General features: G+C 35.9%; 1 protein-coding gene across 1 annotated transcript in view; it reads left to right on the forward strand.

Annotated features, from left to right (window-relative positions):
* The window catches only part of Thsd7b (thrombospondin type 1 domain containing 7B), an 809,913-nt gene that overhangs the window by 421,245 nt on the left and 365,445 nt on the right, over positions 1 to 23,223 (forward strand). Inside the window, exons 8-10 of the mRNA XM_074070650.1 lie at positions 4,298 to 4,489; positions 6,094 to 6,328; positions 15,730 to 15,845. Of these exons, the coding sequence (XP_073926751.1) occupies positions 4,298 to 4,489; positions 6,094 to 6,328; positions 15,730 to 15,845 (543 nt within the window). The remainder of the gene's footprint in view (positions 1 to 4,297; positions 4,490 to 6,093; positions 6,329 to 15,729; positions 15,846 to 23,223) is intronic.

Here is a 23,223-nt window from a genome sequence, read left to right on the forward strand (position 1 = left end):
ATTAAATGTGTATGAAATATTCCGAATAGATAAATCTATAGACAGAATATAAATTAGTGGTTTCCAGGGACTGCAAAGAAGAGGTAGTAGAGAGATTAATGGGTGTAGGGCTTACTTTGGAGTGATGAAAATAATTTGTAGCTAGAACAGAGTTCTGGTTGTACACTATTGTTAATGTTCTAAAGGCCACTGACTTGTTTACTTTAAAATGATTAATTTTTTGTAGATTGCACCATGTTTAATTATTTTTTAAATACTAAGTGATAAAGGTTGAAGCAGTACTATATCCTATATTCCTATAATCACAACTGGTTTGAATAAGTTTACTCTATGAAGTGATAAAACAGGGTTTGTTATTATTGGTCTTAGGGTGTCTTGTGAGGGCTGAGAATAATTTTTTAGAGTCTTCCTGAAGATAAATTCAGTTTCCCTCTTAAATATATTCTGTTTTACCACAGTTTTAGATTGTCAGAGTTTATTGATAATCACTTTTAATGGATATGCTTCTGCCCCCATGTGTTCCTTTCTTTTCTATGCTTGCCCCAAATTTTAGTTAGTACCATTGGTCCATACAAGAACTCAAAAACTGAAAAAACATTCTTCTCTTACAATGTGTTCTGCATGTACAGTGGGAATATACTTACACCTATGTAGATGGAAGATTCTGTTTGTCATGCTCAGGATATTTATTTTGGCTAATTAATGATTTAAATTGGCTAACCACATTAACAAAATGATCTAGACAATTATAAATACTCTTTGTATTTTATGTGAGCAACTGTGAAGTTGTTGATATTTATTTGCACCCAATATGAATGCTAAAACTAGTGTTTTCCGTGGTTAAAACACCGATTTTTTCAAATGAAAAGTCTCTTAGATTTTGTATTACACTCAACTTTTCATACTATATTTTTAAGGTTTCTACATATTGATAGCCTACCATTTGTTAGATAACTTAATATACACATTGTATAAGTGATCTGTAATCCTTAGACATCCTTGAAAATGAATGTTATTATTTAATTATTACAATGAGGTTGAGTGATCTCCTCAAGAGTGTAAGTAGTTAGGACTGACTTTCTGATGCTTACGTATGTTTAGCTAGAACACATCACAGCTAGAATTTTCTATGCAAATTTTCTTTGGCAAGATTTCTTACACAGTAGGACATAAGAGAACTACACTCTGCATGTAACTGTTAGTTTGGCTTCCCAAAAGAGAGTCTGAACTGTTTGCTCACATTTCTCACTGAGCTTATACAAATTATCAAAATGTTTCTAGGAGGAATACTGGCATGGCTCAAGTGGTAGAGCCTGCCTAGCAATAGTGAAGCCCTGAATTCAATCACCACAACTGAAAAAAAAATTCTGTGAGAGTATTATATCTGCATTAAGGTAAGAGGTACACCAGTTTAAGATACATCAGAGAAAGCTTAGGTGATGGGGGTGGATTTTATAAAAGTACATTATATACATATATGGAAATAGCACAATGAAACCCATAAAGAACTATAAAAAAGAAGGGGAGGAAGGACAGGTGTTGAGAAAGAGGAATATAGATGAAGTAAATTTGATCAAAGTACATTATATGTATGTTGTAAATAAAAAAAGCTCTTTGTACAAATAATTGATGCTAAAAACTATTGGAGCACCTGAAGTGAATGTGGAGGGTCCTGAATATGTGAAGACTTAGGAAGATGCTACATTTTAAGGAAGGAAGATAACAAAACTTGTGCCCATCTAGGTCATTCAAATTTTTATTTCAAATGTCTTCCAACTTGAGAGTTCCCTTTTTCACATGTACCATCAGTATTAATTATCTTCTCGATACCTTATTTTCTTACCACTATGCCTTTTGTTGACTCTTCCCTTGCCCAAGGCGCCCTCCCTTATTGCTCATGATCTCACCCTTTCTGTGCTCCTTCTAAAAGGTTACACACCATTCCCCAATTCATTCTTTTTCATGAATCACTGTGTGTTCTGTCTGGATCACACATTTGCAACTTTGGACTTGGATTTAGTTTTATGTGTTTATAACTCACTTGAATCATTAAAGATAAATAATAATATTCTCATCTATTTAATCCTATCATATATGTGTGTGTGTGTGTATATATATATATATATATATATATGTGTGTGACATAGACTGTGTGCTAATAGCATTTGTACATCAAATAATAGTTGATAATTTTATAATTCTCAAGGGCAGGATTTTCTTAAAGTAAATTAATAAAAAAAATTTCTTTCAGAGAGAGACTCCTCAAAAAGAATGGCTATTGATGAAATAATGTAGAAAAACACCATTTCCTTCCTTGGAAATTTCCAATGTCTATTTGCATTTTCAACACTCTGAGAAGTTCTTTGGTCATGAGACCAGTTTTGCTACTGTAAAGATGAACTATTTGAGTCCCCCCCATACTTTTTTTTCATAAGACACTTCTCAGTATCTCTTATTTCTCAAAAGTTTATTTGTAAGACATTGCTTTAGAGCATTTTGTGTGAAACTTATGCTAATAGTATTGACAAGTGTGGGAATTAAATTTTGATTACATGTAGGTTAAGTATTCTGTTTGGTCTGCCTTGTTCTGTACATGGGAAAGTGCTGCCTTCTCTGTCTTTATCTGTAGGGAAGTGTGGGAGGGAGTGTGCACATTGTGGGTTCAACCTGAAAATAGATTGAGACTGAAAAGAGAATGATTAGAACTGGTCTCTCAGCTTGATTATCTGCTAAAATCTCTATTACTTCTCATAATATGCTTGAAAAGTTTTATTCGTACCTCAAGGGCAATGAGCCTGACCTCATTTACAAATATGAGTGCAGACATTTGCTGTGTACTGTCTTCTCCTTCAGGCAGCCTTGCTAACTGTCAGCTCATTTTTTTTTTAACTTCGTCAGAAAAGAATATTAATTTCCTTGGATTTAGATACAGCATGGTTAATACGCAAGTTCAGGAGTCAGAGGGTTTAGATGCGACTCTCATCTCTGGCCTGAATAACCATGAGCCTGTTTTCTACTCTGAGCCTCTGACTCCTTATCTGAGACAGATTATTCTAGTCCCTACCATCTTCTTATAAGGACATGATAAAATATGCTAAGTCTAAGTAATATATGCAAAACATAGAACCAGGCAACAAGGAGGTACTCAATAAATAGTAGTCCCATTGGCAGTTATTTTTGTGTCAGACAGATCATGACAAGAGAATTCCAAAACTATAAAGTCACTCAGACAGAACTGCCTCTCTCCTATAATTGTCATTCCATATTTTATGTTGTTATTTCAAATAATAAATGGTGTAGCTATTCTTTGTATCCTCTTTTTTGAGGAGACTATGAATGGAATGGGAGGAATAAGAAGAATTGAATTATTATCTATAAAGAATTGTAACAACAGTGAATAAATAACCTGAAAGGGGTTTTTTTTTAGAAATCATTGTAATCTTTTGAGATGGAAAAAGTAATTTGGAAATCATCCCATTAGCCTTAATATCTGTTCATTGTTAAACATTATCCCTCATTATTTTAAAGTTTCTAAAATCTTGTTCTATAATATGGTATCAGAGGACTAGAAGTGGTATTTATAGAAACATTGGGTTGATATTTGCTGTTTCTTTGAGTAGCTACTTTTTTGGTTAATCAATTTATTAGACTACTGAAAGGGGAGCTAGTAATTGTATTAAGGCAAAATTCATGCTGGTTTTCAGGTTTAGTGTCAACCTTTATGTAACTCTAGACAAAGGCCCAATAAATTTTAGTTTCAGATTATTTACCACTATGCATAAAGAAGACAAAATCATAGAGTGATAATCTTGCTTATGATTACATTTTTAGAGGTGAAAACACCCAAAAGAAAATTAAAATGATAAAATTCTTCTCTATAGAATAGATTACAATGCTCAGCATAAATTGTGTTTTTTAGGACACTATGACCTCCTTTTGGAAGGCAAGCTTATACTTGTTACATATTGTTGTCAATAACACATCAGTCATGGATATCTCTATCCATCCATGGCTGCACTGTTTCTAGAAGAAGTCAGTTGTGTCTCTATGAAGGATGACAAATGGGAATTTTACAGTGGTACCTACCTTTCGAAATGCCAAATTATATCTTGGCAGTTTTTCTTGACATAAACATTATGGATAGCTGAAGAAACCATCATTTTTTGTGCTTCATTGGTTTAAACACCAGGTGATGCCTTCTGAGCGAAACTGAAATGATAGAGGAAGCAATGAACATAAATATTCCTGATCTCAATTTTGCATTAATCAGCATTTGTGTTGAACTGGTTGGTTACAGGGGAAGATGTATCAGGGAGTCTCTGCCCAGTACCTCCTCCTCCTGAACGGATTGCTTGTGAAATCCCCTGCCGAATGGATTGTGTAGTCAGCGAATGGACAGTGTGGTCAACCTGTTCCCAGTCTTGTTCAAATAAAAATTCAGATGGAAAACAGACCAGGTCAAGATCTATCCTGGCTTTGGCTGGAGAAGGTTAGTAACAGAAAAGGTTTCATCTCTGCATTCTATAGTTCAATGCTCATTGTTATTATCATTTCCAGTAGGTACCTGAGAAGTTCATATTGTAGAAGTAGCCACAAATAAGTGATATCTGTATTCCTTAAAAACAAACATTTTTGTTTTCATACATACTTTTTATTCTTTAATCCTCTATTTTATCTGTTTTGGGTTCACCGAGTCATATGAATTGTTTTAGCCCATACTTATGATGGCCCATATCAATCAACTGAATGCTAGTTTTGATTACACTTCTCAGAGATGAAGGCAAAGTTTGGTTGACACAAATACAGATTCAGATAGCTCATGCAAATGGGGGCATAATTGGATATGTCTGGTAAAAAAAAGAATTCCAAATTATGAATCTGGAGACCTGGCTTCTCAACCAAGAACTGTCAACAACATAGCAAGTTGATCCATATGCCTTGGTTTCCAGTTCTGTCATACCAGCATGCTGGGATTTGGGAGGGAATATGAAAACTGTGAGGATGGCTTTGAAGAAGATTAAGCATACAGTGGGAATGTGAACAGTGAGGAGCAGCGGCTCTTATCATTCATAGCAATGGTCTCTAGCCCCATCATTCTTTTCATGTCCTCCCTTGCCTTCATCTGCCTTTGGCTCCACTGGAGCATCAGGATAGTGAGAGCATTGTGTGTGAAGAACATCTTCATAAATAAGATTCTGTTCGTGATCCTGAGAAATGGGGGCAGGGTCAAGATAAAGGAATTTTCTCATAATCATAAGGTGTAGTTGCTTCCTACTCTTGTCTTTTATATTTTAGAAAGGGGGAGAATGTCAGCAATATTTAATTGGAACAAAAATAACAAGAATAATAAAATCAAGGTTATAAATCTTGGGCACTTGGCTGGCTGAATAAAATATTATAGTGTGGAAGAGTGAGGAAAGATCAACACTTTAGGAAATTCTGCTTTTTACATTGATATAAAAATGTGAAAGAACAGACAGTAATGAAGTTTGATTATCTGATTCACCAAAGAGTGTAAGGATACACATCTGTCTGGTCTCCTTGCCAGTGGATAGCACGTTGTCAGATACTATTTCAGATTTTAAGGATGAGCTCTCTCCTGCTAAACTTTAACAGATACTTTTGGATTTCTTAAATTGCAGTGAAATGCACTGTTTTATGGAGGATGGGTTTCTTAAAATGGGTGTCTGAGAAAAATAATGGCTTTCTTAGGAAATGGGGAGTACATATAGTGTGTGTGTTCAATGTAAAATCACTGCAATATTATGGGCTATTTTGTCTAGCTGATTAATGTATAGAGCTGTAAAAATATTAGAAGAAAAGCAGTTTAATTTGGAGTTTATCTCAGAGATGCATGTTTCACAGATAGAGTCAATTAGTTTTATGATCTCCTTAATGTGTACTTCTATCTGTTATTTAGGAAAGAAGAATACAATATGTTATCTGCAGGTTGTGGCGCAGGACAGAAATCCTTAATCTTAGAGTGAGAAGAAAGGTTCAGTGGCTCAGCCCTTTGGAACACTGAAATAGAAAAATAAAGCAAGAAGAAGAACACCAACACTTGTATTTTTCTCTTTTTTTCTATTTTGGCAGGTGGAAAACCATGTCCTCCTAGTCAGGCCCTCCAAGAATACCGTTTATGCAATGACCATTCCTGTATGCAGCTCTACTGGGAGACATCACCTTGGGGTCCCTGTTCTGAAAACACATTGGTAACTGCCCTTAATGCAACCATTGGCTGGAATGGAGAGGCTACATGTGGTGTGGGCATTCAGACAAGGAGGGTCTTCTGTGTCAAGAGTCATGTGGGACAAGTGATGAGCAAAAGGTATTATCAGCCTGTGACTGAAATTCCTTACGTTTTTTGCATAATTGAATATTTTCAGATGACAGAATTTATCAAGCAATGAATATGCATACATCTATGCTATAATAAGAAGGGTTTTTTTCTTGGTATTTGACCCTCAATGACTAAAGCATATGCTTCAAACATAGGTAACACAATTATAATATGTATCACAAGTATATTTATAATAAATGTATTAGTTAATGCATAAGAGTAAGAAGTAATGTCCACAAACAACAAATGTGTTTGAATAATCAAACGAGTTTTCTAGAGATGACCTGAGTATTTGACTCTTCTCAAATAACATAAAGACTAAATCAACATATAGATAGCTTCTGCACTTTGAATTATAGGATTGTGTTTTACTCTCTTTAGACTCCACAGATCTTTCCTGTGGTGAGTAGATAAATCCATATAGTGATTTTGACTGGTCTAATCCATACTGTGTAATACAGTATTGCATGTAATACAGTTGCATGCTTGTTGTATTTTATCACATGGAGATATAAAACTTTTAAAAGGAAGAAGACAAAAATGTCAAAATGAGCTAAAATATAGAATTCAAAACAGGTCAAGAAGAATTGAAAGTGATGAGAGGAAAAAGGTAATTAATTGGAAAACTCAGCTGTGAGATTTTCATCTCCAAATGTGCCTGCTCCTCAGGTCCAAATGGAAGGCTAGGAAAAGAGAATATAGGATTCTATGCTCTGTTCAAAGATGGGGTGACTGAACTATCCACAGGGATTCCCCAGTGGCCATATTTGAAGGCCATAGCCCAGACACAGGAGAAGTGGTCCAGAATGACCTGGTGGAAGCTTTGGTCTAGTGTCATCAGCTTGGCAACTTAGACTCTAAGTTGGCAAAATGAAACTCTCCTTTCTGTTCATAATGCTTTATGCATGTGAACTGAGAGTTGTCACAGTGATCTTCAGACCTGGTGGAAAAGCAGGAGAGCAAGAGTGAAGCTGATGATCAGAATGAAGTAGACATAGGCAGAACAAATTCTGGCACCATGAAGCCTGTTCTTCCCACTTAAACCCCTGTCCTTCCCGTCAACGTGGGCAAATGCATATGCTCTTCTGCTTAATCCAATCAAATTTGTGTTCCTATCATGAGCAACTCAAACACGTGAATAATTTAATTTGAAGCAGCATGGTGAAGGGCTGTGCAGCCTTCCACACTGCCATGGAAGTCATTTTGGCGGTGTATAAGGAAAGTCTCAGAAGTTTCGTTAGAGAGGAATAGACTGTTAATGGCAGAAGTACTAGAGACTGGCCAGATGCTGTTCACTGCTGGTGTGTGAGAATTGATGAGCAGGTAGTTCTGCAAAGATAGCATGATTCGAGGTTAAGCACAGCCACAAAGACCTCACCCCTTTCTACTCCTAAATGTGGCTACTAAAAGCCTGGGTTAATTGTTCTTCATTGTTGCAACCCTAGTTTCTAGCATAGTGTCCATCATGTTGTCAGAGCTCCATAAATATTTCTGGAATTCAGGAATGAGATAGACATGTGTGTAGGGGGTAATAAGATTTTACAAGGTTTGAGTCTTAGCCAGAAGATTCAAAGAAGGTGGTATTTATCATTTGCTTCAAGAAAATATACTTTACCTTACATAATAAATTTTGGCAAAGGATGGGTATCATGAAGAGTAATGAACAGGTTGTACATATGACCTGTTCTTACTAACTCACAAATGTAATTTCTGCACCAGCATCTAAATTTTGAGTGCTTGTAATGTTTTGGGGAACATCAACTTTTGCAGTTGTATTTTTCAACTTGACTGGTAGCCATAGCACCACATGAAATGAATAGATCAATTTATCAGTGGAATTATAGACAATAACATTTTGTGTTACTTAATTCAGTTGATAATCTACTCATTGAGGTTTCAACTCATTTCAGTTGAAATCATATTATTCTTTTAATGGTATAATACAGACATGAAAATTCCTTTTATTTGAGAAGGTTGTCAGCCTTGATAATGTTTGCTTTTATGACCTAAATTTTTAACTTTAAAAAAAGATGCATGGAACATCAGAATGAATATAAAAATAAAAATAAATGGATTAGGTGCAAAGGTAAACCCCACTTAAAATATAGTAAATTATTATTCTTTATTGCGATAAGAAAATTTAGCATGTTTGAAATCTGTTCTCTTCTTCATTAACATTTTCAGGACCGAACTATGAGAGAAAAAAATCTACTTGACAGGAATGTAATCTGTTCATTTCGTAGAAAGCAGCATTGAAATTAAGACTGACATCTCCTGAATAAATTATGATCACATCTTAAAAGGCCTATTTGGATAGGAAAAATTGAGTCATATGTTTAAATAGCCCTTTTGTATCTCATCATTACTTTAAGTAACAGTTTTTTTTAATGAAAGTCTCTGAACCTATCAGTTTACTCAAATGTGGACTTCAAGGTTTTTTGTGATTTAAAAAAATCATGTCACCAATAGTTTATCTTTCAAAACATAATTCATACACTAATGTGTATTTGTTTAAGACTATAAAATATTACGGTGAATAACCTCCAGTTTTGCTATTGTTTATCAACACACAAAAATTAATTGCACAGTGTTTACCCTAACACATACACACATGCAGAGGGAGAGAGAGAGAGAGAGAGAGAGAGAGAGAGAGAGAGAGAGAGAGAAACATTGCTAATACTAATTAATTTGCTCTATAAATGAGGCTGGAGACTTAACCAAGTTTTAATTCTTACTGTATGTCTCCCAGCAATCCTGTTATATATGAGCATTCTACCTTGATTTCAGTCACTTTACTTAATTAAAATTTATTAGGTTAATTAGATTAAATAAGCTAAGAAAATAGTACACAATGTCCAGTTAAGGACCCAGTAGATGATCAGCAATAGAAAGTATCTTTTTTGTTGTTGTCTTTGCATTTCTAGAGATTGACCTTTTGGCCTGAACTTGCGAGGAAACAGCTCTACCACTTAAGTGGCACGTCCAGTCCTTTTGCTTTTTATTTTGTTTTTCAGTGTGTGTCTCCTGTAACATTGTCCAGGTGGCCTTGGACCACAATCCTTTTACCTCCATTTCCTGAGTAGCTGGGATTATAGGCACGTACTCCCACATGGGCCCCCAGAAAGTAATATTTACCTTGAATTTAACAAAAATAAAGACTTTTTGCCCTGGAAAAATTCCCTATCAGTTGTGAACTCCTTGGGATATGGGTAGGCAACTTGGAATAAGAAGGAAGAAGAACATTTGCTAATGAATACTTATGATAAAGGGAAGGATGCATGTTTCCATTGAGTGAATGGTCTAAAATAATGTGTTTTTGTCTCTAAACTCACTGCACTGAGAAGCACAGAGTTCCTGCAACTACCTGTATCTCTGGGTTGGTGCTTTGGTTTCCATGTAATTGTGTAGGTGTGAATATACTATTGAATGAGTAGTAGGACTGATTATATCAGAAAATTAGAACTAGCAGGGCACAACCAAGCCAGAAGTGAAATCTGGCTGGGGTTTTTCTGGGGTTTTGTTTGTTTTTGTTTTGCTATTCAATGCTTTTTTTTCAGTTCCAATATAAAAAAATAATAACAGTAACAAAGATTAAAGACACACAGTTCAAAGCCTTCCAAAGTTCCTGATAAGGTACTTTTTGCCTTCACTGTGAAAACACCTGACATTTCTGTGAGATATAGTAATAAATAGCCCAATTTAAACATTTAGTGTATAAAATGTTGGCAGATTTGCCTCCTGTAGCTGAGTGAGATGAATGCTTTGTTCTGGGTAGGATGAGTGATCAAGAAGGTGAAGCACTGTGTGTGTGTGTGTGTGTGTGTGTGTATCTTGATAAAAGCGGCCTCATGAAAAATGGCAGGACCAAATTTAATGCATTGCAGCAGTCTTACAAGGAGCTGAATCTTACAGGGTGACCAACATCGAAATGCAACTCCAGGCAAATACATGTATTGAAATGAAATGAGCCCACCTTTTATTAAGAACAGTATGAATTCAAGATCAGTGTATGTTCATTAGTGAAAATAGCAAATATAACACAAGTGGCAAGGAGCTATGTTTCACTTACTAATTAGAAACTGAATACATGGCTTTTAAAGGTACATTTTATTTTGGAAATGACTAGAATAATTAGCCAAATATCCCCTATGAATTTATTTGTCTTTTGGCTTCAATAGCATAAAATGCTACATAATGATTTACTTAGTATTGCTAAGTATTTCACCGAGCTAAGATCTGACATTTTAAAAATATAAGATGGAATTCTTTTATTAACATATTCAAATTTGGTAAATGTACAGTGTATATTGTGCATACAGCACACAGATACTATACACGGCAATACAAATGATAGCTAAAACCTTAATTTGAAATGATATAGAAAATAAACCTTACAGTTTTTGTAAGTGAAGGCCACATAAATTGCTAATGGACAATGATGATGTTTTTGAACACTGATAGAAAATTTATGGAAATTGGAAATGTAATGATGCATGGAATAGTAGACAACATGTAGATAAATAAGAAGAGGAAGCTGAACCCTTGAGGAAAAGGTAAATCTTACTGACAGAAGAAATGAACAAAATGACAGTTTCATAGGCTAGAGAATATTTGGTCATTTTCAGACTAGAAAGCACTTGCATTTCTAGGGAAGCCTTCAGTTCATTGCTTCTATAAAAACACTGTGACACAAGCCTGGCCTTTGCCACTAGGGAATGATCCTGTTTCTCTCTTGTGGATTTTAGGGGAGAATACAGAGAGAAAGGGTCTACCTTATGGAGAGTTGGCCTTACAGTCAGTGAACTTTTATGTGGCTGATGCTACTAGAGTAAATACGGTTATCAGTTTCTCCATGAGACATTACACCTACTCCTAATTGAGGTGAACACAGTCCCCCACAGTATAGGCATCCCCTATAGAAAACTTGAGTCCAGCACCACAAATATTTCTAGGCTCTTTTGTGAATGTATGAGAGAATGCTTGATAGGTCAGTGTGGCTCCTACTTACACATTCCAAGAAACAGAGATGAGCATTACTCAAGGTGTACTTTTACTTCCAGTGTACACCAGAGAGGCTGGAGAGGGGATGGAATAAATAGCAATTCAATTTATTTTTAGTAGACCTCAGAGTATCATAAAGGATTTAGGGATGATTTAAGTGTGTTTTGCTATCTTGACTAAGGTATGATAAATTTTTCTGACCAGAGTAGCTTATTTAAATGGCACTATATCCTGACAAAGGCAGTCTTCTTTCTATTGTTATGCTCATTGAATAGATCCATTTGATAGGCAGTTTATGCATGCATGCCCGTGTGTGTGGTATATGTGTATATTAAGAATAGTTAGCAACAATGTCACAGATAGAAATTAATTTATTGAAGCAATAAAAACAACTTGGTACTTGCACAAAAACAGACATGAAAACCAGTGGAACAGAATAGAGGACCAGAATATGAATCCACAGAGCTCTGCCCACCTTATTTTTGACAAATGCATCACAAACATATGATGAAGAAAAGATACCCTCTTCAACAAATGTTGATGGAAAAAGTGGTTATCTGCTTGCAAAAAACTGAAACTAGATCCATGTTTATCACCCTATACTAGAATCAACTCAAAATGGATCCAGGACCTTAATATCAGACCCAAAACTCTGCAGTTAGTATAGGAAAGAACAGGGAATACTCTGGAAGCAATAGGTATAGGTAAGGTCTTTGTCAATAGAACCCCAGCAGCTCAGCAACTAAGAGAAAGGATGGACAAATGGGACTACATAAAATTAAAAAGCTTCTGCACAACAAAAGAAATTGTCTCTAAACTGAAGAGACCACCCACAGAGTGGAAAAAATATTTTCCAGCTATATATCAGACAAAGGACTGATAACTAGAATATACAGGGAACTCAAAAACTAAACTCTTCCCAAATCAATGAACCAATAAAGAAATGGGCAACTGAACTAAACTGAGCTTTATCAAAGGAAGAAATTCAAATGGCTAAAAAGCACATGAAAAAATGTTGACCATCTTTGCCCATAAGGGAAATACAAATCAAAACCACACTAAGATTCCACCTCACCCCTGTTAGAATAGCCATCATTAGAAACACCACCAACAGGTGTTGGCGGGGATATGGGGAAAAAGGTACACTGCTAGTGGGAATGCAAGCTAGTACAACCATTCTGGAAAAAAATATGGAGGCTTCTTAAAAATCTAAACATAGATTTGCCATATGATCTAGCAATCCCACTCCTAGGGATATACCCAAAGAAATGTGACTCAGGTTACTCCAGAAGCACCTGCACACCCATGTTTATTGCAGCACTATTCACTATAGCCAAGTTATGGAAACAGCCAAGATACCCCACTACTGATGAATGGATTAAGAAAATCTGGTATTTATACACAATGGAATTTTACTCAGCCATGAAGAAGAATGAAATCTTATCACTTGCAAGTAAATGGATGGAACTGGAGAACATCACCCTGAATGAGGTTAGCCAGGCTCAGAAGACTTTTTTTTTAGAAGACTAAAAATCATATGTTCTATGATTTTGCCCTAGATCTAAAGTAAAATCTTTAGATTTTACTTTAGATCTAGGGCAAATGCAATAATGTTGTTGGACTTGGGTCACACGCTAAGGGGAGAACAACTAGGGGAGGAATGGGGGTAGGTATGAAACGCAAAACTTGAAAGTGTTTTATGTCCCCAGTGCAGAGGAGCTAATATAGTAACTGTAAAATGACAGAGGTCAATATGGCAAGGTGACCGAGAAGTAGTGAAGAGGTCTGGTAGAGATGAATCAATTCAGGTTGTAATACACTTGTGCATGGAAGCAATGCTAGGAATCTCTCTGTATAGCTATCCTTATCTCAACTGGCAAAACCGCTGTCTTTCTTATTATTGCTTATGTCTTCTCTTCAACAAAATTGGAGAAAAGCGAGGGGGGTGGGGGAGAGGGAGGTGGTGGGGGGCAGAGGGAAGAGATGGCCTAAACAATGTATGCACATATGAATAAATGAATAAAAGAAAATAAAACAATAAAAAAACAGATCAGTGGTTTCATGGGAATGGAGGAAGGGGTAAAGTGAAGAGAACAGATAAGAAAGAAACTTTTGGAGATGATAGATAAGTTAATTACTCAGATTGTGGAGATAGTTTCTTGGCTCTCTATTGTACACTTTAAATGTGTATAATTTATTGTTTGCCATTTGTACTTTGATAAAGCTGCTTTTAAAATTTTTTAAAGAAAATAATTTATTGAGCTCTTTTTCCTTCAGTATTTGTTTTATTTTTAATATTTTTATTTAATTTATTTTTATCAAAGTATTATGTGATTTATAAAAGTGAAAAATACGGAGGGACTGATTATTGGAAGAGGTAAGTTCCTCTTCTACCTTTTATCCCATTTCTGGGATACTGTTAACAGTTTCTATTTTCTCTTTCTGCTGGGTAAGCATTCACCTAATTCAACAATAATAATAGCATGCTTTCTCATGTCTCTCTTTATAATGACACTAGTCTCATTATGAGAGCTCCACTCTTATGACTTAATCACACCCCAAAGATCCCACCTCCTAATAACATCATTTATATTTAGATTGGTTCTCTGAAAAATGCTTTGTTGAATGAATATATCCAAACCTCCACCTTCTCTCTCCTTCACTTTTGTCTCCCATCCTTTACCCACTGCATCTTTTTTTGTTTTTATAGTGCTGGGGATGGTAGAGCACCTGCCTAGCAAGCATGAGGCCCTGAGTTCAAGCCCCAGTGCCACCAAAAAAAAAAAAAATAGATACAGTGCTGGGGATTGAATTTAGGACACGGCAAATGCCTGTCAAGCCCTCCACCACCTGAGCCATATTCCAACACTTTTGTTTTTACTTTCGAGATAGGGTCTGAACTGGCCTCAAACCTACCTCAATCTCCAGAATATCTGAGATTACAGGTGTGTGTCACTGTACCTTTATCTCATTGCAATAACAATAATATATTGCAACATTCTATTCTAACAAAATTCTATTTTTTAGTCTTTGCATTGTTTATAAAAATTTTATACTATGAAAACTTTGTAATTGACTTTATATTTGTCAGTTAACGAGTTCTTATAACAATCCTGTTCATCTTGCTCCTTATTGTATGTTCTTTATGACCTATTTTTCTCCATCAAAGATTAATTTGAACAATCCCTATGTTTTCTTGTTGGTCATTTTGTGTACACTTGGTAGGTTTTTACTCTGATTTTCATCCCTTTGCCAGCTTTGTGGTATTTTAGTCTATTTTTCTTTATTAATTTTATTTTCTGCATTTTCTCTGTTTCCTCATACTGCAAGTCTATTAATTGTCTTTAAACTTGCAAGGTTGGTGTTTTGCTGTTAATTTTTTTTCAATTGCTTTGTCTCCTTGTGGTTTGGGATTCAGGACTTATTATTTCAGCACTTCAGTTTATCATATAAACATGAAGATTGTAATGCCTTTTGTTGCTGTTAGGAATAAATGAATGTGTGGGCAAAACCTACCTGATACACAGATCATGCTATCAAGCTTTAAACACATTGCATCTCTATGTTTGTAAGAAATTATGGGAATTAGCACTGAAAACCCAAACATATGTTGCAAAGTGCTTCCCTGATTTCCTTCTTGTTGTATGCTGGTATAGAAGATAATTCGTGTTACGCTTAGCCTTCTGTATTCAGAAACATTAAGCAAGCAAACAATTGAGAACATTATACTGTTTCTTAAGACTTTCTTTCCTCCAAGGGGCTGACTACATTATTTCCTCCCCAAATATGGACATTAATTTAATGATCAGTATGAGAGAATTGATTGCTTCTCTTGTTAATGCTAGTTTGTATTTGTTATTTGCAGTCTGTCATATCTCATTTTCTTTCTCATCAGCCTACATATTCAATAGAAAACCTATGAAATTATTTAATTATTCTGTAACTTTGTTAATGAACATGATATTTTTAAAATGGTTTTGATGATTTTTATTTCCTATTATATAAACATATTGCTTTGGATTTTCCTCTTCTCTTTGGGTTATTAATAATTTGATATATTAGCCTGAAAAAAATTTCAAAACCTGTTTCAGATTTATTGATTCTGACAGAGACACTTATCATTTGTCTTTCATTAGTTCCAGAAAGTGTTTTTCCAGCTTTAGTGAAAACTATTTTGGTGTCTGTGTGAGAGAGCTGACGTTTGATTTGGGCTCTGCCTTTGACAGTGATCTCCTGGGCAAGTAGCTTCACTTCCCTGGGTCTTTTTTTCCCTCATCTACAAAAGGAGCAAAAGGGCCTCAATATTTTCTGTCCTAAAATCCTATAGTTCTATGTCAAATCACTTACACTCCTCAGATGAAACTGACATGGTCTCTTCACATTGACAGATGTCCAGACTCTACTCGACCTGAAACTGTGAGACCTTGTTTTCTCCCATGCAAAAAAGACTGTGTTGTGACTGCTTTCAGTGAATGGACTCCCTGCCCGAGGCTTTGTCCACCAGGTAGGTACATGCTACTTTTTTCATGCTTTTTTTCCTAACCATCTGACTTTTCCACCACTCCTTTTAACTATGTGGGAGGCTGTGGGATGTGAGTTCCTTCTTTTCCACTTTCCTGTCATCTTAGGAACAAAGTGGTAAAAGGGTGTAAATGAAGCCTTTTATTTTCAATTCTTTAGAATTTGGTAAGGAAAACATGGATTATTATGTCATAATTCCACTGTTACATACTCCAAGAGTACTCATCTCCTAATCATTACCATTCCTTCTAAAGAATCATCACTACCCTGTCTTTTAGGGTGGTTTCTGTTCCAGGTACTTTATTAAAAGATAAGGATTAATATGTTTATCTCACTAACAAATATAAACACATGGGAAAATAAGAGCAAATATGTTAAATTTGTAACAAGTACAGACATTTGCAATATAAATCTTATATTTCTCTATTCTTTATGGTGATTATACAGCTGAGTGTATTTGGAGGGTTAAGACAAAGGGTGCTTAATGCCCACATCTTAGGTGAATAAACAGGACTGTTTTGATGAGGTGACCCTCTTTCTTAGGATAGTTTTTTTTCCCAAAAGTATATTGGAATTCCATGATGAGCTAGTTCATGTTTGAATGCAAGTACTCCTGGTTTTGAATTTCCATTTCATCCTCATGTCTGGCATTAACACTTTGCTCCCTTTCCCCTAATTTTATACCTCCAGTTTCGGTCTCTGGGACTTTACCACTGCCACAGTAAGAAAAGGCAAATCCAGTAAAAGGAAGGCCAAAAAGAATAGTAATCCTAGTTTCTAGAGTTGAGTAAGTCTGCTCCCTGGCTTTTTCTTGGTGATCATGTCTTCTCTAGCAGAGTATGGCTCTCACTCTATTATTGTACCAGCCCTCTGTAAGAAGGGTAGAGCAACATTAAATTAACTTATGGACAGAATCAGAAATAAATATATGGAATAAGAAAGAGCTTTGAAAATACAGTGGATTATATGTCTGTTCTTTTCAGGAATGAAAGAACAATCTCTTCCAGAACTCTTCCAAACTTTTCCTGCTTGAAAATCCAAAGTAGATTAATTGAATGAACACGGTTTGTTGAGCACCTTGGGTAATATCATTTTCAGGTAGAGTGGAGCAGAAAAGTCTCTATTCTGACTCATTTGAAAAACAGCATTTAAGAGGTTAACTTTTGTAATTTTAATGGTAATATGCCTAAAAATATTTCAGGCTCTTAAGATAAATGTTGGAAAAATGCAAGGGACTAATGAATAATGATAGAATTTTATTGAGGTTCCACTATTCCTTTTAGTTTCTTACTCATGAGAGATTAACACAATTCCTCTGTTATACATCTGTAACAGGAAAAGACCAAATTAAAAAGAATCCCCTGCTGGCAGTGTAAACTTGGTGTTGGGGCTATCAATGTCCCCTGATACTTAGACAGATGAGTTTTGTTGAACCAATGCACCTTGGAGACAAGAGATACTTCAGCCCCTTCTATTCTATGTGTTTAACATTCAGAAAACCTCTCTCTGCAATCTGGGGATCTTCTAACTTTGGCTAAGGGCAGAGGAACCACAGGCATATAATATAAGTGTTCTTCAAGCAAGTTTAAAGTTTCCTCCAATTTCTAGAGATTGAATTAGCTGTTTAAATGGTTGGCATTGTAATGAAAATAGTTCTAAGCCTCTGTGGTGTCCTTTTGCCTACAACTTTTCATGCCTAGATAATTCTTTTCACAGCTTGGCAGTCAGGGACCTGGAGGAACAAAGATTCAATTTTCAGATTTCTTCCAGCTTTCTGCTTCAATCCTATTTATCCTCATATTTGTTCATCTCTTGAGACCAAGATAATATTAAACAACCATAGCTTAATTAGGGGACACTATGAGACTGGGAGAATTTTGGAAGACATTGTACTTATAAATCTATGGCTCCCAAACATTATTGCATCTGAATCACCTTCAGGCATTATTAAAATGTAGATTTCACTGAGTTTTACTCAGCCATAAGGAACAATGACATGTGCTTTGAAGATAAGTGGATGAAATTGGAGGACATCATGTTAAGTGAAGTAAGCTAGGCTCAGAAAGACAAAGTCCGTATATTTTCTTTCATATGTGGCAGGTAGATTCAAAAGATAAAGATATACACAAAAACAAGCACGATTATATACAAACTCATATGTATAATATGTTAGTAATACTGGAACCACTCTATGGAACTTGGGGAAAAAGGGAAAGGAAAAGAGAATTGTAAAGCATCAGTAATATCATAAAACATGACATCTGTGAAGGTACAGAATACAAGGATGTGTATTAAAAGCTCTTGAAAAAGGGAGGTGCATCCATACTGAACTGTCTGTGCTCAGGAATACTGCTCTCATCTCCTACTCTAGACATTCCTGATCCACCCCATTAAATAAATCATCCCACAGCATCCTATACATCCCTTTTAAACTGATCGTATTAGTGTTTCCTTATTAATCCCTGCTAGAGAGTTAATCTGGGAGTGGAATGCAGCGACTACTTCTGCCATTTTCACTGCTGGATTTTCTAAACCCAGAAGGGTAAACAGCATACTGTCACTTAATAATTGTGTTTCTAATATACAGATACCCTTTAATGTGAAAAGTATAGATTTGAATCTGGCTAGTGGATTTTCTGTCCTTGATTGTGTCCTTCAATGGACACTCTGCAGAATGGTACTCTAGGATAGTACCTTTCAAACCTGAATGTGCCTACAAATTCCCTCGGGATCTTATTAAATGCAGGCTATAATTCAATAGACCTGTATGGGCCCTGGAATTGTACCTTTCTATAGACTCCCAGATGATTCCTATGTTCTGGGTATAAACCTATAAATTGGGATGAAATATATTACAGAATGTCATCTTCAGAACTGTAAATTGAGAAGCATAGGTCTGGGACAGATTAATAAGTGAGGGCACAAGTAGTGTGGTTCTGGGGTAGAAAAAACTGGCTGAACCTAAACTGAGAAATCAGGAAGACCATTTCAGGAAGAGGATGGTCCTGAGTAAGTTGTAACCTCAACTAATGAGGACAGAGGAATGTTTTCTGCACTGTGGCTTCTGGTTGGGTCATCAAAGTTGAGAAGCAGTCTGTCTGAAGTCATCAAACTTGTCTTTACAGTGGAATCACCTAGAGATGGCTAAAAATACTGATGCTCCAATCATACTTTCTGATATTCTTATTTAATGGATTTGTGGTATGATTGGAAAAATCACTGGATTATGTGAATCCCAAACCAAATCCATCTTAAAACTCTGAAGGCCAGGATGGTTCCAGAGGACCAAGTTCATCAGCAGTGATTTGTGTTGTAACGATGGATGAGCTGTGTCAGGTTTTATTTTGTTCTGACGGGGTTTATAAGCTAAATCCTTAAGACTTAAAGGTATTTTCAAGCCATGAACAATCTCTGGCTAGTAGCCAACCATTCTGTTTTTCTTATTCCTTCTTATCTGAGTCTCTCTTTAAAGGATTAATATAGTCTCACATTTGTCTATGTGAACCAAATTCTGCTAAGTTTTGGCTCTGTTGTGATCTTTCTAATTTTTAAGTCTGCGTAATAAATTAATCAAATGATTAAGAAGCATTTCCTGGTACTTTTCTTGCTACTTAATTCTATTTCTTCAGCCTATAAAGCAAATGTGTGCCTGAAGGATGCAATGTTATTTGCTTAATAATAGTGACAGCTTGGATATTGCAATGTTTCTCAGCCCCATGGAATTTCTTCAGTGCACAGATGTCTGGGAATCACCCCAGCCCACCTCAGGCAAAATCTCTTCAGACTGAAAGGACTTCTACATGATTAAAACTTCTTATAAGAGGTAGGGAATGAGAATCACTCATTTAGAGCTTAATATTTTACACTATGTCTTGACTCAAACCCTTTAATCTAGTATAGAAAATCATTTTTTAAATTAATTTATTTTTATTGTTGTACTGTGGGTACACTGTGACATTTACAAAAGTTCTACAATAGAGATCATTGTTAATTGTTTGCTTGAATAGTGTTGCAAAGTATTTTAGCCATTGCTGTCATTACTGTCATCCACTGTGTGTGTGTGTGTGTGTGTGTGTGTGTGTGTGTGGTACTGGGTATTGAACTCAGAGACTCATGCTCTGTCACTTGAGCCATGTCTGCAGTCCTTTTGTTTTATAGTTTGTTTTTCAGGTAGAGTATCACACTTTTGCCTGGGCTTTCCTCTGGCTGTGATCCTCTTACCTCCCCTCCTGAGTAATGTTGATAATAGACATGTGCCACTCACCCAAGCTTAAGTTTTTGTTTTTGTTTTTAATGTAACAAATCACTACTATTCTGCCAAGATTTTTATCAGGTTCTTTCAAGGGATGCACTTTATATTTTCAATGTTCATTTCTAATGAGTGTATGAAATTTTAAGTATTTATATATAAAAATTAATACAATGTTAATTATAAGGTATTAATTAATAAAACATACTCGGTATAATGATGACTGTGCAAAACAATGATTAGATCATGGACATTATTGTTTTGTCTGTATTGTCAGTTTTCACCCATTATCCCTAATTTACTAATTTAAATAATTCCCAGATGTGTTGACCAATTCATTGAAAGGAAGAATATGCAGGAGAGAATGTTATTAAACTGGAAAATAAAGTGAGGCATATCTAAAATAGTTCTTCTTATAAATTCTAAGAAAGCTTGGAGCTAATAATGAATTATTTGAAAGTCTACATATTAAAAACTGAGGGAGAGTCTCTAGCTTTCATCTTTAAGGAATGAGCAGGATAGCAGTGTCATGGGAACAGGCAGGCCCATGAGTGACTGCTGCTAGAATTGGTAGGAAACCTCATTTGGTAGTATCCGTTTCTTCCTGTGTCAGTGCCTTGAGTTTCCATCCAGTATCAAAATCAGTGATTTTTCATCTTTTTTTTTTTAGCAGTTGAGTGGTATAGCATAATAATTAAGATCATGGATTTTTTTTTTTTTTTTGGCAGTACTGGGGTTTGAACTTAGGACTTTGTGCTTGGCTAGGCAGGCACTCTGCCTCTTGAGCCATGACTCTAGCCCTCTTTGTTCTGCTTTTTTTGGAGACAGGGTCTTGATTTTTGCCCAGGCTGGCCTGGACCACCTTCCTCCTATTTTATCCTTCCCACTGTAGCTGAGACCATATCCAGCTATTGGTTGAGATAGGGTCTGACCAACTTTTTTCCCTGGCTGGCCTCATACTGTGCTTCAGATTTTAGCCTCTCAAGGTTTATGACTGTAATTCTACTGACACCCAGGTAAGATCAGGGATTCTTGTGTTCCCCTAAAGGCTTATGTACTAAACACTTGGTCTCTAGATGGTGTCACTACTTGGCAAGGTTCTGAAACTTAGATGAGGTCTATCTAGAGGAAGTAGGTCATTGGGGCATCACTTTAAGGGAGGGAGAGTATGTTATCCAAGGCCCCTTCCTATTTTTCTCTCTCTGCATCCTGTCTACCATGAGGTAAATTTGCTCGTCCATGCCCTCCCTACTGTCAGGTTCACCATAGCCCAGAAAAATAGAGCTGGCTTCTCAAGAACTAAAACTTCTGACTCATGAGCCACAATAAGTCTTTCCTTCTCAAGTTGTTCTGTCAGATATATTGTCACAGTGACAAATAATCTGACTAACCCAAAGGCCGTTCATAATTGTTGAATGAGGAAAAAAATGAATTCCACATCTTTTCCCTGATCATTTTTAATTTTTAAAGTTTTGTTTCCATTCGGAGGAAATCATTGCATTGACAGATTGTTCAGTAGATCTAGGCCAGTTAGGGTTGGTCATTCTTCATGTCAAAAAGGTAGAAAATGATCTACTTAGGACTTGCAAATTTCTCCCACGCAGTGCATACAAGCACTGACCTCTCTATTTTACTTTTCAAGGACACATGGTCTCCTCTCTTCCCACTGCCCATCTATAGCTTTGTCCATGTGCGGAGTAGACAATAGAAGACTAAATTATTCCCAATAATGATGGGTCTGTTGTATTTGGTTAATCAAAGCTTTGAGCCTGAAATTCAGGCCCCAAAATAATGCTAAAAGCAATTTAATACTTTACTCTATTTTGATAAACTGAACCGCAATCTCAGTTACCACCTCAGTAAATTTTGGGAAATGTTATCTTTTCTGGATTTTTTGAGAAATTAAATAAAATAAGATGTGCAGCTCACATTTGTGTCTGAAGATCAGCCCTGATATAGAGAGTGCAGCTGTCTTTGTCTTTACAGGTGACAGTGGGTGTGAATTGCTCTTTTTAGTCTGTAATTTAAAGCCCATGGATCACTATGTGGTAGTCCCAGTGCTCAATAAATATTCCTGATAATTTAGTAGGAGGAATGACAAATACTTGGACTTATAGAGATTATTTTCTCAATCATATTCTTGCCAAACTATGGAGTTCTGCAGATAAAAGTCACCCTTTCTCAGTTCATAGTGGATAACTTTAATAGATAAAATTCTCTTGATTAAAACATGCTAAACTTTTTTTAAACATGTGTATGCTTTTCCTTAAATTTTGCCACCTCTGCTTGACTCTATTAAAATTCTGTATGTCATTAGATTTTGTAAAAAACAAAAACCAAAAAACTGTTTTTTTGAACATTCTCTCAGAATTCCAACATATTAAGACAAGAACACTTGGGTTAGAATAACCACTCAGAGCTCAGAGCTCAGAACTCTTAGCTGGTGTGAACCACACTTATTTTTTTTAATTATTCATTTATTCACATGTGCATACATTGTTTGGGTCATTTCTCCCCCCTGCCTCCCTCTCGCACCCTCTCTCCACCTCCCCCCTCACTTCCGTGCAGATTTGTTCTGCCCTTATCACTAATTTTGTTGAAGAAAAGACATAAGCATAATAAGGAAAACAAAGCATTTTTGTTAGTTGAGTTAAGGATAGCTATACAGAAATATTTCTAGCATTGCTTTCATGTACACTTGTGTTGCAACCCATGTTGATTCATCTCTAACTGATCTTTCTTTACACTATTTACTGATCCTCTTCTCATGTTAACCTCTGTTGCTTTAAGGTTTCTGTATTAGTTCCTCTGGAGTGGGGACATCAAACCCTTTCATGTTTTGGGTTTTCTACCTATTCCTATATCTCTCATATGTGCTCTCTCCTTGTTATGTGATCCAAGTCCAACCACATTGCTGCATTTGCCTTAGACCTAAAGTCCACACATGAGGGAGAACATATGATTTTTGGTCTTCTGAGCCTGGCTGACCTCACTCAGAATGATGCTCTCTAGTTTCATTCATTTACCTGCAATGATAATATTTCATTCTTCTTTATGGCTGAGTAAAATTCCATTGTGTACAAGTACCACATTTTCTTGATCCATTCATCAA

The sequence above is a fragment of the Castor canadensis genome, chromosome 4 (assembly GCF_047511655.1).
Source record: "Castor canadensis chromosome 4, mCasCan1.hap1v2, whole genome shotgun sequence".
Classification (NCBI taxonomy): Eukaryota; Metazoa; Chordata; class Mammalia; order Rodentia; family Castoridae; genus Castor; species Castor canadensis.